At 36.3% G+C, this 15,222-nt stretch overlaps 1 protein-coding gene across 4 annotated transcripts in view; it reads left to right on the top strand.

Moving 5' to 3' along the window:
- Positions 1–218: 218 nt before the first annotated feature.
- Positions 219–15,222, top strand: part of MED23 (mediator complex subunit 23) — a 45,137-nt gene continuing 30,133 nt past the window's right edge. For 2 of the 4 annotated variants that reach the window (XM_042939843.1, XM_042939846.1), the window contains exons 1-11: positions 219–434; positions 776–807; positions 970–1,057; positions 3,726–3,850; positions 4,864–4,975; positions 6,713–6,811; positions 7,412–7,513; positions 8,097–8,166; positions 9,652–9,764; positions 11,216–11,311; positions 11,858–11,875. In XM_042939843.1, the coding sequence (XP_042795777.1) occupies positions 387–434; positions 776–807; positions 970–1,057; positions 3,726–3,850; positions 4,864–4,975; positions 6,713–6,811; positions 7,412–7,513; positions 8,097–8,166; positions 9,652–9,764; positions 11,216–11,311; positions 11,858–11,875 (903 nt within the window). In that variant the 5' untranslated portion in view covers positions 219–386. The remainder of the gene's footprint in view (positions 435–775; positions 808–969; positions 1,058–3,725; positions 3,851–4,863; positions 4,976–6,712; positions 6,812–7,411; positions 7,514–8,096; positions 8,167–9,651; positions 9,765–11,215; positions 11,312–11,857; positions 11,876–15,222) is intronic. The other 2 variants (XM_042939844.1, XM_042939845.1) reach the window with 2 other exon arrangements.

The raw sequence follows: 15,222 nt of genomic DNA, 5'->3' as shown, positions 1-15,222 counted from the left end.
CTAGCCCTGAGCCGGAAGCATCTTCCGCTCCAGCCGGGAGGTGGCGACCTGCAGCAGACGACGCCTCGGGGTACTTAGGTTCAAAGCTCCACTTGGGGGCGCTCTCGTCTGGCTCGCAGGCTGGCCTTCTCCACCGGCGGAACATTTGGCTGGGTCTCTGGTTTCTGCAGGTTTCATAACCCGCACGCACCCGGCACTTCCGGGCTTCCGGGCAGACTCCTGCGGTTTGCTGGGCCTCGAAAGGGGATCCTTTCCGCTGAGCGCTAGAGAAAGCGACTCCTGAGAGCCCAGGTTTCCGGCGGGCGTCTCCGCCCCTCTGCCCCTCAATTCCCGGAGCTCGGGTCTAACCCGGGCCGCTCGCTGGGCGTCCTAGGAAGGCAGGGGCGATGGTCCAAATGGAGACGCAACTGCAGAGCATTTTTGAGGACGTGGTGGTGAGTGGAGCCACCAGGGATAAAGGGCAGTGGCCGGGCGAGGGGGACACTCGGTGGCTGACTCAAGGAACACGGCCCAGGCAACCTGTCCCCTTCCTCTCCTTTGTTGTGACACCGTGCAGGTCCGCAAGGGTTTAGGAATCTCCAACAGCTGTCAACTTCAAAGTCGCCTTTGAAATCCACAATACCCTTCGTGACAGACCAGGCCGGGATTGTTATTTTGTGTGTGTCTCTGATTGAGTTGATTTGTCCTATGTTACATTGTAGTGTTTTTCTCGAGGTCCCTCCTTTTTTCTTCTTCTTTTGTTTGTTTTACATCGTTTACTTTTTGTTTTTTACAGAAAACGGAAATTATAGAAGAGGCTTTTCCTGGGTGAGTATATATGCATGGCAGATTTTTGTGTTTTTACATGAGTGTATTTTTGTAAGATTTTACTTTGGTTTGTCTTGGAGATATGTAAGATCCATAAGATTCTGGTTATGTTGAATTACCGTTTTAGAACTAGTAGCAAATAATCTGACTTTTGTGTTTTAGAATGTTTATGGACACCCCTGAAGATGAAAAAACAAAACTAATTAGCTGTTTGGGGGCCTTCAGACAGTTTTGGGGTGGTCTTTCTCAGGTGAGCACTGCATTTTTACGACATTCAGCTGATGATTTTTGATGCCTTCTTTTTTACATTATTTTGTTGTTGCTGTTAAGGTATTTCTGGAAAGGGAGAAATAAGTTTGTCAATACTTTTTATTTGTATATTCGGGCTTCCATTTGTTTCCATTTGTATTCTTCTAGTGGAGAACCAGTACTGAGAAGTCAAGTTGATAACAGCACAGTGTGAGATGTCTTTAAAAATCTACCCCATGTTAGATTATATAAAACCATTTTCATCCTATTTTGATTTATTTGGTGCAAGGGAAAAGAGCTGTGGTAGAAGTGTAAAAGATACAAATTTCATTCATTTTCTCAACAAAGGAGCTACAAAGCATTGATACAAAGATACTATGATCAAAGATACTAAAGTAAAGGTACAAAAAAATGCCACAATAAGGATACTATAATAAAGATACTAAGATATTACAATAAAAACGAGGAAAGGAGCAGCAAAACTTAGTAACAAAGAACAGTCACCAGAAAATATGTTCATGAAAAAGACAAAATGTGTGATCCTTAAAGAGCTGCTGTTCCAGTAGTGTATTATCTTCTCATGGTGAATTATTTGTAGGAAAATGAGAACCGTTCCCATTTAAGCCACTGGTGATAAGACTTGCTGCTCAAACATGGGTTACATAATGGCATATATTCTCTTTTTTTTAATTTTTTTTTTTTTATTAGAGACCCTGAGAGGAGGAGAGGGGCAGAGGGACAGAGGGGGAGAAAGAGACAGAGAGAGAGTGTCTTAAGCAGGCTCTGTGCTCAGCACACAGCCCGATGCTAAACTTGATTACTTGACCCTGAGATCATGACCTGAGCCAAAATCAAGAGTCGGATGCTCAACTGACTGAGCCACCCAGGCGCCCCGGCATATATTCATTTAAAAAAAAAAAAAATGTTTTAATTACTTTCTAATAGGTAATATATTCATATGACTCCAAATGACTCCATATGACTCCATATGACTGCAAAAGGTACCAAAAAGGGGGACCCTACGAATAGTCTGCCTTCTATCTTTCTTAACTTAATCACCTACTTTTTCATGTCAGCAGCCAGTATCCCCAGTTTGTTGCCTTCTGGAAGTATTTTACACATGTAGAATCAATTTTTATAAAACATTCATATAATGTGTACACCGTTCATTAGCACCTTTTTTCCTCTTACTATTAAATTCTGAAAGTAATTCTACATTAATCCATTGAAAGTTACTTCTGCCTTTCATACAGTAGCATAATCCATTATATGACTGTACCTTCCTTTATTTAACCAGTCTCCTACTGAGTGACATTTAGGTTATTTCTTAGGTTATTTAAACAATACTAAATGAATAACAATACTTTAAACAGTACTAAAATGAATAATATTCTGCATAGGACACTGTGCAGAATAAATTCCTGAAAGTAGTATTGGTAGGTTAGAGGGTATGTTTATTTATAATTTTTATACAGATTGCCTAATAGCTTTTCCTAAGGGTCATACCAGGCAAGGGGAGAATAAGCGTACCTGTTCCCAGCCTCACAGTAGGGTGTTAATGAATGTTTCTTGATGTTTACCAGTCTAAAACAGGAGAAATTATATGTCATCATGGTTTATTTTGCATTTCTCTAATATCGAACATCTTTTCAACATATTTTAATTTTTAAATAATTTATTAAACATTTTATTTTAATTTGGGTTAAGGATGGCCTGTGTGTTCAAGAAGTTTATATTCTAATGGGGGAGCCAGGAAGAAAATAGATATTTCTTTTTTTTTTTTTTAACGTTTTTTTTAATTTATTTATTTATTTATTTTTGAGACAGAGACAGAGCATGAACGGGGGAGGGTCAGAGAGAGGGAGACACAGAATCTGAAACAGGCTCCAGGCTCTGAGCTGTCAGCACAGAGCCCGACGCGGGGCTCAAACTCACGGACTGCGAGATCGTGACCTGAGCCGAAGTCGGCTGCTTAACCAACTGAGCCACCCAGGCGCCCCAGAAAATAGATATTTCTAAATCATCATTATATTTTCAACAATAGAAGTGTGTTTGAGGGACAGTAGTAGTGCAGAAGAGGAGGACATGTAGGTCCCTCTTGAGGGTATCCTAGAAGACAAACTGATATGGGTACTACATTTTGGTATCAGGTTATACAAGTCTAGAAATTTGATATGTCATTGGATTCATAATTAGGCTCTTAGGGATTAGATTTCACACAATTCTCATGAGGCTGATATACTGACTCACAGTGGATCCCCACCCCACCCCCCTCCCCCAGCCCAATGACAGGAATGTTTATATCTGCCATTAAGGGCATTGCTTACAATTTCTTACACAGTACACAGTCTTTGTTAGCGCTTTCTACTGACCATGAAAATACTAAGAAAATCTTACTCCCTCTGGCAGTCTCATGTAATAAAAATAGTGGGAATTTAATCTATAGAATTGTATTGATTTTAAGTTTAATATGACTGAAATACTAAATCTGAATTTTTTCATTTTGTCTTTTTTTTTTAATTGTTTTCATTCATGAATGTTTATAGTGGAGTGTTTCATTCATAGTCTTGATATACTCCCAGGTATATTAGCTATTTGTTAGCTCTGTATATGGCTATATATAAAATATCACTTTGGACCTAAAATATAATCATTTTTTAATTTTCCAGGAATCTCATGAACAGTGCATCCAGTGGATTGTTAAATTTATTCATGGCCAGCATAGTCCTAAAAGAATTTCTTTTCTTTATGACTGCTTAGCGATGGCAGTGGAGACTGGTCTCCTTCCACCCAGGTATGTTCACTGATAGAGCAATCCAAAGAGTTTTCTTTTATTAATATTTGGAAATTGATCCAGGTTGTTATAATAGAGTAAAAGAATGAAAAAGGAGGTTAGGCTCAACAAGTAATCCTTCATAAAACGTCAGGTTTTAGTTTCTAGCATATAGTATTCTTAGAATTGTGTACATAAAAGCTCAAAACCAGGCGGGCTTTGCCTTTCAACTCAGGAGCTAGGATCACTTAACTTTTCCTGCACAATGAACTACATGAACACATTGTGACTTAAAACAATAATAACCCTCTTATTAACACTCATGGTTGCAGTGATTGACTGAGTTCAGTAGGCAGTTTTTCTCAGGATCTTGAGATTGCAGTCGGATGGTAGCTATGGCTATAGTTATCACAAAGGTTTCCCCATTCATGTCTGGTGGTTGATGCCTGGCTGTTATCTGAGACTCTAGCTGGGGCTATCATCTGGAATCTACACATGCCCTCTCCTTGTGATCTGGACTTTCTCACAGCATGATGGCACCCAACACAAGCATTCAAAAGAAGGCTAGACAGAAGCTACATTACCTTGCCTTGGATGTCATAAGCGCCCCTTTTGCCATAATCTTAGGCCTGCCCAGATTTTAGGGAAGAGAGTGTAGACCCTTCTCCCACCTCTTCATGGGAGTAGTGTCAGTGTCACACTTTAAAAGAGCGTGTGGGATTGAAAATCTTGTTTCAGCCATCTTGGAAAAATACAGTCTACCGCAAACTGATAGATGGTAAGCATTTCATCTATAGTTTCTGGTAGATTTCTGTCTAGTAAGAATATACACAATATTATCGTGTTCAGTTTTGTGTTGTGTCTTTCACTTAAGTGAAAAAAATGTAACGTACATAATTTTTTAAAGTACGTTTGAAAAGTAATGTTCCTTTCGCAGAAACGCTATGATAAATACACAGAATACACAGACCTTGGCTGTTAGAGAATTTGAAAAATTCTGTTATGTAACTGGAATGGGTATTCTTATTTTCTAGGATGGTTTGTGAATCCCTGATAAACTCTGACACACTGGAATGGGAAAGAACGCAGCTTTGGGCCTTAACATTTAAACTAGTTCGGAAAATAATTGGGGGAGTGGATTACAAGGTATTTTTCCCTAATTATAAAAAGTAATCACTTTCAGACATGATTGATTTTTAGTGTGTAGATCTTAATTTCAGATGGAATAAATGAAATGGAAGCATTTATTTTTTGTTGTATTTCCTAAAGGAACTTAAAATTGCTCAGTGTTTCCCATAGCTTCTCTGCTCTCCTCCCAACATTCTTTTTATTTTTAAATTTTAAAAAATTTTTTTTTAATGTTTATTTATTTTTGACAGAGAGAGAGACAGAGCATGAGCAGGGGAGGGCCAGAGAGAGAGAGGGAGACACAGAATCCGAAGCAGGCTCCAGGCTCTGAGCTGTCAGCACAGAGCTCGACGCGGGGCTCGAACTCACAGACTGCGAGATCATGACCTGAGCCGAAGTCGGCCGCTTAACCGACTGAGCCACCCAGGCACCCCTCTCCTCCCAACATTCTTAAAAATTCCAGTCCTAATATATATGATGAGTAGGGAAGTCACCAGCAGACTCTGTTGCCTTTTCATGTCACAGATCTTACAATGTTGCGCCCCTTTCAAATGAAAGAGCACAGAGCAGGGGCATGTGAAACCATGAAGGGATGTAGTCATCAGCTGCTAAAGGGAGCAAGCCGTGTTTCACCTCTGCTTTGACCTCCTTTGACCATATATGCTTCAGCGCTCTTCACTTGACCCAGAATAACAGCACACACTCTCACTGTGTCTCGTAATACAACTCAGGGTTTCCCTTGCTGCAAACACCATTCTCCTCCATTCAGACTACCTTTGTTATTGTCCTTTTTGAAAGGATTGCCATTGTCTGACCCTAGGCTTTATCTGTATTATCTGTATTTTCTCTAATCAGAAATGACTTAAACTGCCTAATTATTGATCTGCATCATGATTTCATACAAAATTAATTCTAAGAAACTTTTTTATTTCTTTCTTTCTTTTTTTAATTTTCTCTTTACTTACACTTCACTTTCCTTAGCAGGTTTACTTGGAGTTTTTGCTTTCTTCACTTGATCTTAGCCAAAAAGCCGAGAAACAATGGAGTTTTTGCTTTCTAATTTGTAGGATGCCTTATAATTTTTTTTCTAATTTCTATCATGTGTATGTTTTGTCTGTTTTTTGCAAGACTGATCACACAGTTTATGCTCAATAAATGCATGTTAAATGAAATTTTTTCTCTATATATCTGATTCTGCTCTGAAATAAGGCAACTAGTAATAGATAGGAGATGACCAATTAACAGAATAGCCTTATTGGATAAGTTTGAGTGATTAGGTATGTGATAGATGAGAAGGGGGAGTAAAGTTAGAATACGACAAAGTGAGTAAGCAGAAGGGATCACCTGCCAGAAAATTTAATATTATGGCCCATGTCTCAGAGTGTTTTCGAGTTCTATTTAAATATATTTTTGTAAGCTCAAATTAAACTTTTTGGACTCTCATAATAATAGAAAGTGTAGTAATGTTGTGAGGGTCCGAAAAACTTAGCAGAGTGTGGACTGATTTTTATTTGTAAGTGACTTTCTTTGTTCATTCATATTGTAGGACATTCTTTAGAATTCTGTTTTGCAACATGACTCTTCTCTTGGGTTAATGTTAGGGACTTAAATGTTAGCTCTGATTCAGAAAAATTGAAAATGTGACATTGAAGGTAACATTTTTTTCTGATTATGTGATGTTGAAATTTTTAGGTGTTTTAACTAGCACGGGGGGGCACTACTTAGTTTTAACCTATGAGTTTTTTCTTATATCAGGGTGTTCGAGATCTCTTAAAAGTGATTTTGGAGAAAATCTTGACAATTCCCAATACAGTGAGCTCAGCTGTTGTACAGCAGCTTCTAGCAGCAAGAGAGGTAATTTAGGACATGTTTGCAATTCATTGATCATAATCTCAAAAAAGTCTATTTTTATATAGATCTGTGCCTTTAAAATATATGGTAGTTTGTGAACTGTTCCATTTGGGTACTTCTACAAAAATCACTTCTAGTTTTACTGTTTATTATATTTTTATGATATGATTAAAATGTATTTTACTTTTATTGTATTTCTAATGAAAATTTTAATTAAGTCATAGCTTTTAATTATGAAAACAATATAGACTTAAAGTATTTTCAGCTGTTACAAGACCATAGCCTGTGGACCACTGAAAGATCTTTGTGCTTAGTGACTAATGTTGCAAGAGTTGTTACTTTGATCTGTTGCTTTCCTCTTAGAGGCTACCAATGTTTAAAGCAAGGTTATTTACTAACATCCATTTCATTGTCCATTAATCTTCATTTTTAGAGATTCTTCACATATAAATGAATTCTTTTATGCTATAGTGTAAGCCCATTAAATCCATAATATCATATCTTTGCTTTTAATATCTTTGTTCTTGTTGCCACTGTTGCATTTAAAGGGCTTATCTGTGGAACTAATCAAGAACAATAACATTGCTCTTTTATTTTTCTTAGGTTATAGCATATATCTTGGAAAGAAATGCCTGTCTATTACCAGCCTATTTTGCAGTCACAGAGATCAGGAAACTATATCCTGAGGGAAAACTTCCACACTGGGTAAATCTGATATTTTCTATATTTTTTAATAGAAATTTTAATCAAAAATAGTTATATTAATCTAATTTTTGTGGGTTTTTTTACTTATTTTTTAAAAAATTTACATCCAAATTAGTTAGCATATAGTGCAACAATGATTTCAAGAGTAGATTCCTTAGTGCCCTTACCCATTTAGCCCATCCCCCCTCCCACAACCCCTCCCGTTATATTAATCTAATTTTTGTGTGCTTATTTTCAAAATGGTCACTTTTATCCTGAGATAAAATGTGCTTTTTTTTATCATTATAATGTATTTGTTTTATTTTTCTGCTATCTTCTTGAGACAGTTTCTATACGATGTGTTAAAATATACCAGCTTCATCAAATAGCTAAGGACATGGTGGTATGATTTGGCTTAATTCAGGGACAGATGAACTGGGAAGTAATTCTTTGTAAGGAAGTATAAGAGGACTAACTTTTGAGTCATTTTTATATGCTAGGTATTGTATTAAATCTTAACATATTGTCTCATTTTATATAAATGATGGTTATATTCAGAGCAGTCTTGATTTTATTTTTGTACTTGTTTTTGTTTTGTTTTTAGTTACTTGGAAACTTGGTATCAGACTTTGTGGATACCTTCAGGCCCACAGCAAGGATAAACTCCATTTGTGGTAGGATTATAATTTAAAATACACTAAATAATACCTGGTTTTTAGTCAGCTACTGAACAAAATTTGCAGATGTACCTTACACATGTCCTAGTGGTTTGTTATTTTGATAATTCTGTAGAAGCTTAATAATAGCCATTTCCTTGTTTTCAGGTACTTTTTGTGTTGAGTGTAAGGAGGAAAACACAGGTGTCTGGACTAGGTCTAAGCTTCAGGTGGAATCATTCTAGAAGATGTTTTTCCTGGTGAAAAGAGGGAACTTTTATTAGAGCTAGTAAAGCCCCATGGAATCTCCAGGCAACTAGAAGTCTCATCCGATCTGTCCCTCTGAGGCCGTAGTACACAAGACTATCAGGTTCTTTCAGCCCATTCCAATTCACACTTTTGTTCTATACTTCATTTCTTTTGTTTTTCATTTTTTCATGTTTTGTTAGACTCTCGGAATTTTTTTATTTATTTTTTCCTTAGATTGTTCTTTTTGAGAAAAAGAGAGAGAGCAGGGGAGGGGCAGAGAAAGAGAATCTGAAGCAGTCTCCACTATCAGCACTGAGCCTGATGCAGGACTTGATCTCACAACCCTGAGATCATGACCTAAGCTGAAACCAAGAGTAGGACATTTAACTGACTTAGCCACCCAGGCACCCCTCAGAATTTTCTTTTAAAAATAATCATGTGATTTGGCAATTTGTGCAGTGCGCAGCAGTGTTTGGGTATATAGACCATTATTTAGTTGATGACCAAATTTTCAGCACTTCTTGTGAGTCAGGTGCTATTCTAGATTGGAAATACAAAAATAAAGCAAACAGACACTAGACAGGTAGTTCTCAGACGTCTAGCTTTTGTAACTGAGTGGATATTGGTATCATTTAATGAATTCTAGAAGTGGTGCAGATTTGAGAAGCATGATGAGTTCAACTTAAGATGTGTTAAGCTTGAGGTGCCTGTGGGACATCCAAGTGACAATATTCATTAGGCAGTCGGGTATCTGAGTTGATGGTCATATGCTACATCTAAGGCCTCTAGGAACATCATGTGTAAAGTGAATCGTGTTGACCCTAGACTAGAGATCTGTAAACTTTTTCTATAAATGGTGATATAGTAAATATTTTAGGCTTTAGGAGCCATTCAATCTGTTGGAACTACTCAGCTCTGTCATTGTGGTGCAAAAGCATCAGTGTTCCAGTAAGACTTTACAAAAACAGGCAGCAAGCTGCATCTGGCCCACAGATTATAGTTTGCTATCTCTAACCTAGATACTTGGACAAATGTAACATTTTTGAATTTGGAATGTCTGTACAATTGGTCTTCGACCATCTGGACTAAAAATAATCAAAGAAAATTCCCGAAATTTATATCTAACTACAAGCTTTTTACAATCAGTGTCTGATTCAGCCCAGATATTTATTAAATATTCACAGAATGATCAAAGGACCAGGCACTTCTGTGTTCATGTTTACTTAAAAACATTTTTTTTTGTAATACATACAGGCCGCTGCAGCCTTCTGCCAGTTGTAAATAACTCGGGAGCCATTTGTAACTCGTGGAAATTGGATCCTGCAACTCTTCGTTTTCCCTTGAAAGGCCTCTTGCCATATGATAAGGTATGTAGATAAATATAATGGAATTTTCGATCCATCTAACAGCCTTCATCCTGGATTATTTGATGTGTTGTGCTAAATTATCTCTTCATAGGCTGAAGAAGTACATATTTAATGAAAAATGGTTTGTGGTTTATCATGTGATTCTAGTATCCAATTATTCCCTGTGGTTTGTGATATTGTGGATGTTTATGCTCCAGTGGACAAAGCACATAGACTAAGAAAACTGAATCTTTAAGTAGAATCCTTGTTTTTATTCTTCCTTTACAAAGTGAGGACCAAAAATGAATTTGTGTGGTTCTTAAAATTTGAAGAGTGAACCTCTCCTTTGTTAGATTTTTTATTTTTATTTTTTTAAGTTTCTTTAAGTAATCTCTACACCCAACATGGGGTTTGAACTCACAACCCTAAGATCAAGAGTCACATGCTCTTCTGACTGAGCCAGCCAGGTGCCCTGACTTTTGTTAGATTTTTTAAAGAGGGGATGGAAAGGACAAAAGTGAAATAGAGTATTCCCAAAGGAAAAAAATCTATAAGTATCAATAAAATGAAGCATGACATACAGATACAACACTATACTGAAATTTGATAGATTCATTATAGTATGGTTGAAATGGTTACAGAGCAGGGTATGGGGAAGACTAGATATTTTTCATGTAAATGTTTCGTGTCAAAAATGATGTACAGAGCGATTAGGAAACTTGCTCAGAAGTGAGGAGAGTGAATAGTGAAACTAAGGTCACAATTCTGAGTTCTCGGCATATTATTAGTCAGCAAACTTTGGAATGTGAAAGAGTGGTAAACTACATGGAATTTATAGTTACCATGATAGCAATGATATTGAAAATAGATAAATAAATTATGCACTTACTGTATGCCCAGCACTAAGAACTTTTTTGCAATAACCCTTATTCTCGACTATCATCTTAGTGTCTCCATTATACATATGATGCAACTGAGACAGAGTGGGGTAGCAGTTTGGCTAAGGCCCCTTGTTTAGGAAATGGTAGAGTCAGTATTTGAACTCAGACAATCTGATTCCAGAATCTACACTCTTAACCCCTTTACTATCAAGTCATTTTCCTCCAAATTTGGAAGTAGTGTTTATATTAACACTATGAAAGTGATTGGAAACTGCCTCCATTCCTTTGGTTAGATTTCTGAGTAGAAGATTCTTTCCTTACAGTGATACTTAAGACTTTCATGTGACTGTAACTGAAGTCATTTCAAAATTTAGCCTCTGTATGACCTTGGGCAAGTCCCTTCCTATCAAATGAGGGGTGGGGTCAGATTAACTGTAAGCACTAAAATCCTATGATTTTTTTCCACTAGATACTGCCTACTGTATGAAGGTAACAAGTGCCTTTAGTGGATTTTTTTATCCCAATTTCAAATTATTTGAATTAACATTTACTTTGATCTTGAAGCAATAATTTTTTTTATTTTCTTTAAAGGATCTGTTTGAACCACAGACTGCTTTGTTGAGATATGTATTGGAGCAGCCTTATTCCAGGGATATGGTCTGCAATATGCTAGGTTTAAATAAGCAGGTACTGTACTATGCTGGAAACCTAGTAAATTCTGCATAGAATCTGCACTATTCTTTTCTCTTTTCTTTGCTAGAGCTAACTGAGCAAAACAGTTAAGAACTATTTGGTGATTTTTTTTTTTTTAATATGTGGTTTATTAAACAATGAATTGTTCCTATCATTTATATATTGCTTTAAAAATGTTTAAATTAAAAAGGAGATATTTTAAAAGTTGGTTTATTTTGCATTGCTTTTTTTTCTATAAGGCCAGTTTCAAGTATACCTTTTGCCAGAGAAACCTACACATGACTTAACCATAATTTTTGACTTTTTTGTTGTTTGGGTGCCTATTTTTATAACCCTTGGTATCTTCAGCATGGCCTGGCTGCTGATTTTTTCCCCCCTTTTTGGTGTATGTTTGTTTTTGGTGGTTTAACATGTGGGAGGGTTTGTGCTGACTCTGGGTTCCTTGAGGCTGGCCTCATAGTCACTGTTTTGTCTTTTCTTTTTTTCTTCCTTTATTTTTGTTCTGTCCTGTCTTGTCCTGCCCATCCTCCAATGCTCTAGACCTTGAACATTGCTCAGGTATGTTCACAACCTTACTGTTGTATTGTGACTAACGATACGCTGGCCGCTTTGTAGCCACTGATTCCATTTAGAGAATACATGTATGGTCGGGGCTTGAAATTGGCAGGACCATGCTGAGACCAAGGCCACTAAAACGAATTTCTTCTTGGGATATGAGAGTTGTTTTTGGTGGATTGTTTTTGGTTTTGGTTTTTGGTGTTTGTTTTTTTATATTCTTTTTTTTTCTTTTTTCTTTTTTCCTTTTTTTTTTTTTTTAACAAAAAGAGACAACACCTGGCACACAATAACACCTGTCACTTTTTGATGGGTGGTTTTTCCTTCCCACTCCATTTTCCTTTTTTTTTTTTTTCTTTTTTTATACTTTAGGGCTAAAGCTCGCCTTGTGGAATTTTCAGACATGGAAAGATTTGTGGTGGCCTTTATCTTTCCGGATTATTAAAACATAAATAAATAACATCTATAAAACTATTTACATTGCTTTGCCTTAAAACAAAAACAAATTAAAAACAAAACAAAAAAGAGGGAAAAGTACTTTACTAGAGATACGTTATTTTAAAAGTTGGAGTGGTAAACTTTATGCAGGGAAGGTTTTTTTGGAAACATGGGGATTGACTAAGAAATGTCACACTCTTAGGTGACCCCACACCTGCTTGACAAACACCCTTCTTTGTCAGTCTTTGCCAGAAGTGTCCTCCTCCTAGAGTGGGCTCCTTGCAATTGAAGCTCACCTGTGGTGGGAGAAAAACACTATGGCCAAACTTTATGAACCAAACTCTTATACAGTCCCAAGTCTGTTCCAGGACTTTTCACCTTTGAGATTTTAAGCAAAATAGTGGTTCCAATTATTTTTGTTAAAAATTTTTGAGCCCAACATATTAAAATAGACCAGCTTTTTGATTTTAAAAAGACGTTCTTGTCTAGGTTACATAAAATAGCGTTACTGTTTGCAATACTATAGTGAAGGTTGTGCCAGTGCTTCCATTTATAAAGCCCTATTTTTAAGGACATATAGCTTGGCCATAAAACTTGCTCAGTGTTGAAACTTTGCATGCCAAACCTCACCCTAGTAGCAGTATCTCTTTTATTATTTTAAGTTTTTTCTTCTGAAAAATTTACCAAGTTTCCTTGTTTGGACAAGCCTATGTTCATGTGAAACTGAACTGCCTCACACTACAGTACCTGACAGTCACTTCACACAATCTGTCAATTTAACATCTTAAATAGCAAGTCATTATTTCTGATCAGCTTTCACTTGAGTTAGAGGTAAGTATTCAGCCAACTTTGAAAGAATGCTTCATGCTATGTCTTAAAACTAATTTTTGCAATGAACTTTAAGTCATACTTGACTCAATTTTTTTTTTTTACAGTTTGGTGGATAAATGTACCCATGGTCATTTGAGCTGCGAGTACCTTCCCCCAGATAGCCTTAGCTATCATTAGCTTTTTTCTCTTGGGATGCAGCTCTTCTCAGACTAGAAATTGACAAAACAATTCATAGAAGAGTATTTCTGATTTGATTATTTTAATAACAAGTTTCAACCTAAAAAAAGTTTATGACTAAGACATAAATCCGTAAAAAATAAAGTTTATAATGGAAATGCTGACAGAACATTATTAGTATTGGTCCCACTGTAAACATTGTCAAAAGTTCACAATTCATCAGTAATTGTTTGGTACAAAACTCTGTAGTGAATGGACTTGTAGATGGAAGATATATGCTGAACTGACTTGATATATTAATTTTACCACCTGGAAAGTAGAGTAGAAAGTGAGAATACAAAGTATAAGGCATATGATTAAAAATAAACAAGTTATCTTATCACATCTTTTATCATTACAGAACTATATCCTGCACTATACTTTCTTGTCCTTTCTCTAGCAATGCAATAATTTACTCAAAGCTTGAAACTTTTTAAGAGCTGTCCATATTGCATTTTCCAGTAGGAATTGGGCTATATTTTATCCTAAAGTTGGTCACATTCAAAAAGTCGTAAATAGCCCAGTTCTGTGACCAGCAAGGTGGAGTGTTCCCAGTGGAAGAATCCTGTTTTATATGTTCACACAGCTTCATGTTCTTTCTGCCCAAGAAGAACATCATATAACAGATACACCCCTCAAGCTCTTATGTGGTGGTGTGTGAACTCTGGCCACCCTGAGACAGTGATAGACCAATCACTCAATTATCTTTGAAAGGCACCATTGAAAGTGGTATTAACTGGCATAGGGCTGATTGGCAGAGAATATGATAAATAACGTACAAAGGGATTTTTCTTCCCAACTTGTCCTGAATAGGTATTGCTCTAAAATTGATTTCTAGCACTGAAATAATGGTTTGAAATTAACTTAAGCCCACCTAAGTACAGTATGTTAAAATTTTGCCACAAAAGCAGTACCAGAACTGTTACATCAAAAGGGTCAGGGGCCACTTAATCTAGGATATGGTTACTTGGACTGAAAAGCATTATCATTTTCCACTTGAAATAGTGGTGGGAAAGAATCAGGGGCATGAGTGGAGGTCAATGTTAGTATTTCTATTAATGCCTTGTGCCTCCTTTTTAGCTTTTACCAAAGCTGAACATTTTAAATAAGTTTCCAATACAGTTTGAACTATCATGCAGAAATTGAAATGGTAAAATATTGAACTTAGATTCTTAATGTTAAAACAAGTTTTAACTAAATATTCATGTAAATATATAAACTAGCTAATTCAACTAAATGCCTAGATCTCGAAGGATTAAATTTACAGAAGCTTTCAGAAAGCATGTTGTGAACAGCCATAGAGCATCCATTGGCTTACAGAAGTATCATAGCCTAGTGATTGATAATCTTTATCAGATCATTAAACTGCTTTACAAATTTTCATTTGTTCCACTTTGTAAAATAATATACACGGTGGAGAGTATTAATTTTAATGTACTTATTTTTTAGTAATGAAAACTAAAGCCAAACTTACTATTCTAAAGTAGTTAGCGTAGATCATTTTATATTTCAACAGGGGTTTGTTTGTTTTTTTTTTTGTATTAATAAAATTGGCAAATAAACAGAGGAACTAACCTATCTTGAAACTTGGTTTGAGAAATATCCTTGGCTTTCATCAAAACACCTGGGAAACACAGAGTTAATCCTGATAAATGTTCTGGCACACTCAGACGCCAGGGCATTAGATGTCATAGAGATTCCAGGCTGATTTAATTCTTAACAGAAAACTTAGAGGGAATTTGAATTGTGGTATGTATTGAAAGATCGTCAGCTTTAACTGTAAATTTCCTAGTTGTTCTTACTTTGTCAAAATCTTAATATTTTTGGTTTTCCTCTTTAAGTCATTAACTGTATGACTATTACTA

The sequence above is a fragment of the Panthera leo genome, chromosome B2, assembly GCF_018350215.1.
Source record: "Panthera leo isolate Ple1 chromosome B2, P.leo_Ple1_pat1.1, whole genome shotgun sequence".
Taxonomy (NCBI): Eukaryota; Metazoa; Chordata; class Mammalia; order Carnivora; family Felidae; genus Panthera; species Panthera leo.
This window is presented reverse-complemented; position numbering and strand designations above follow the sequence as displayed.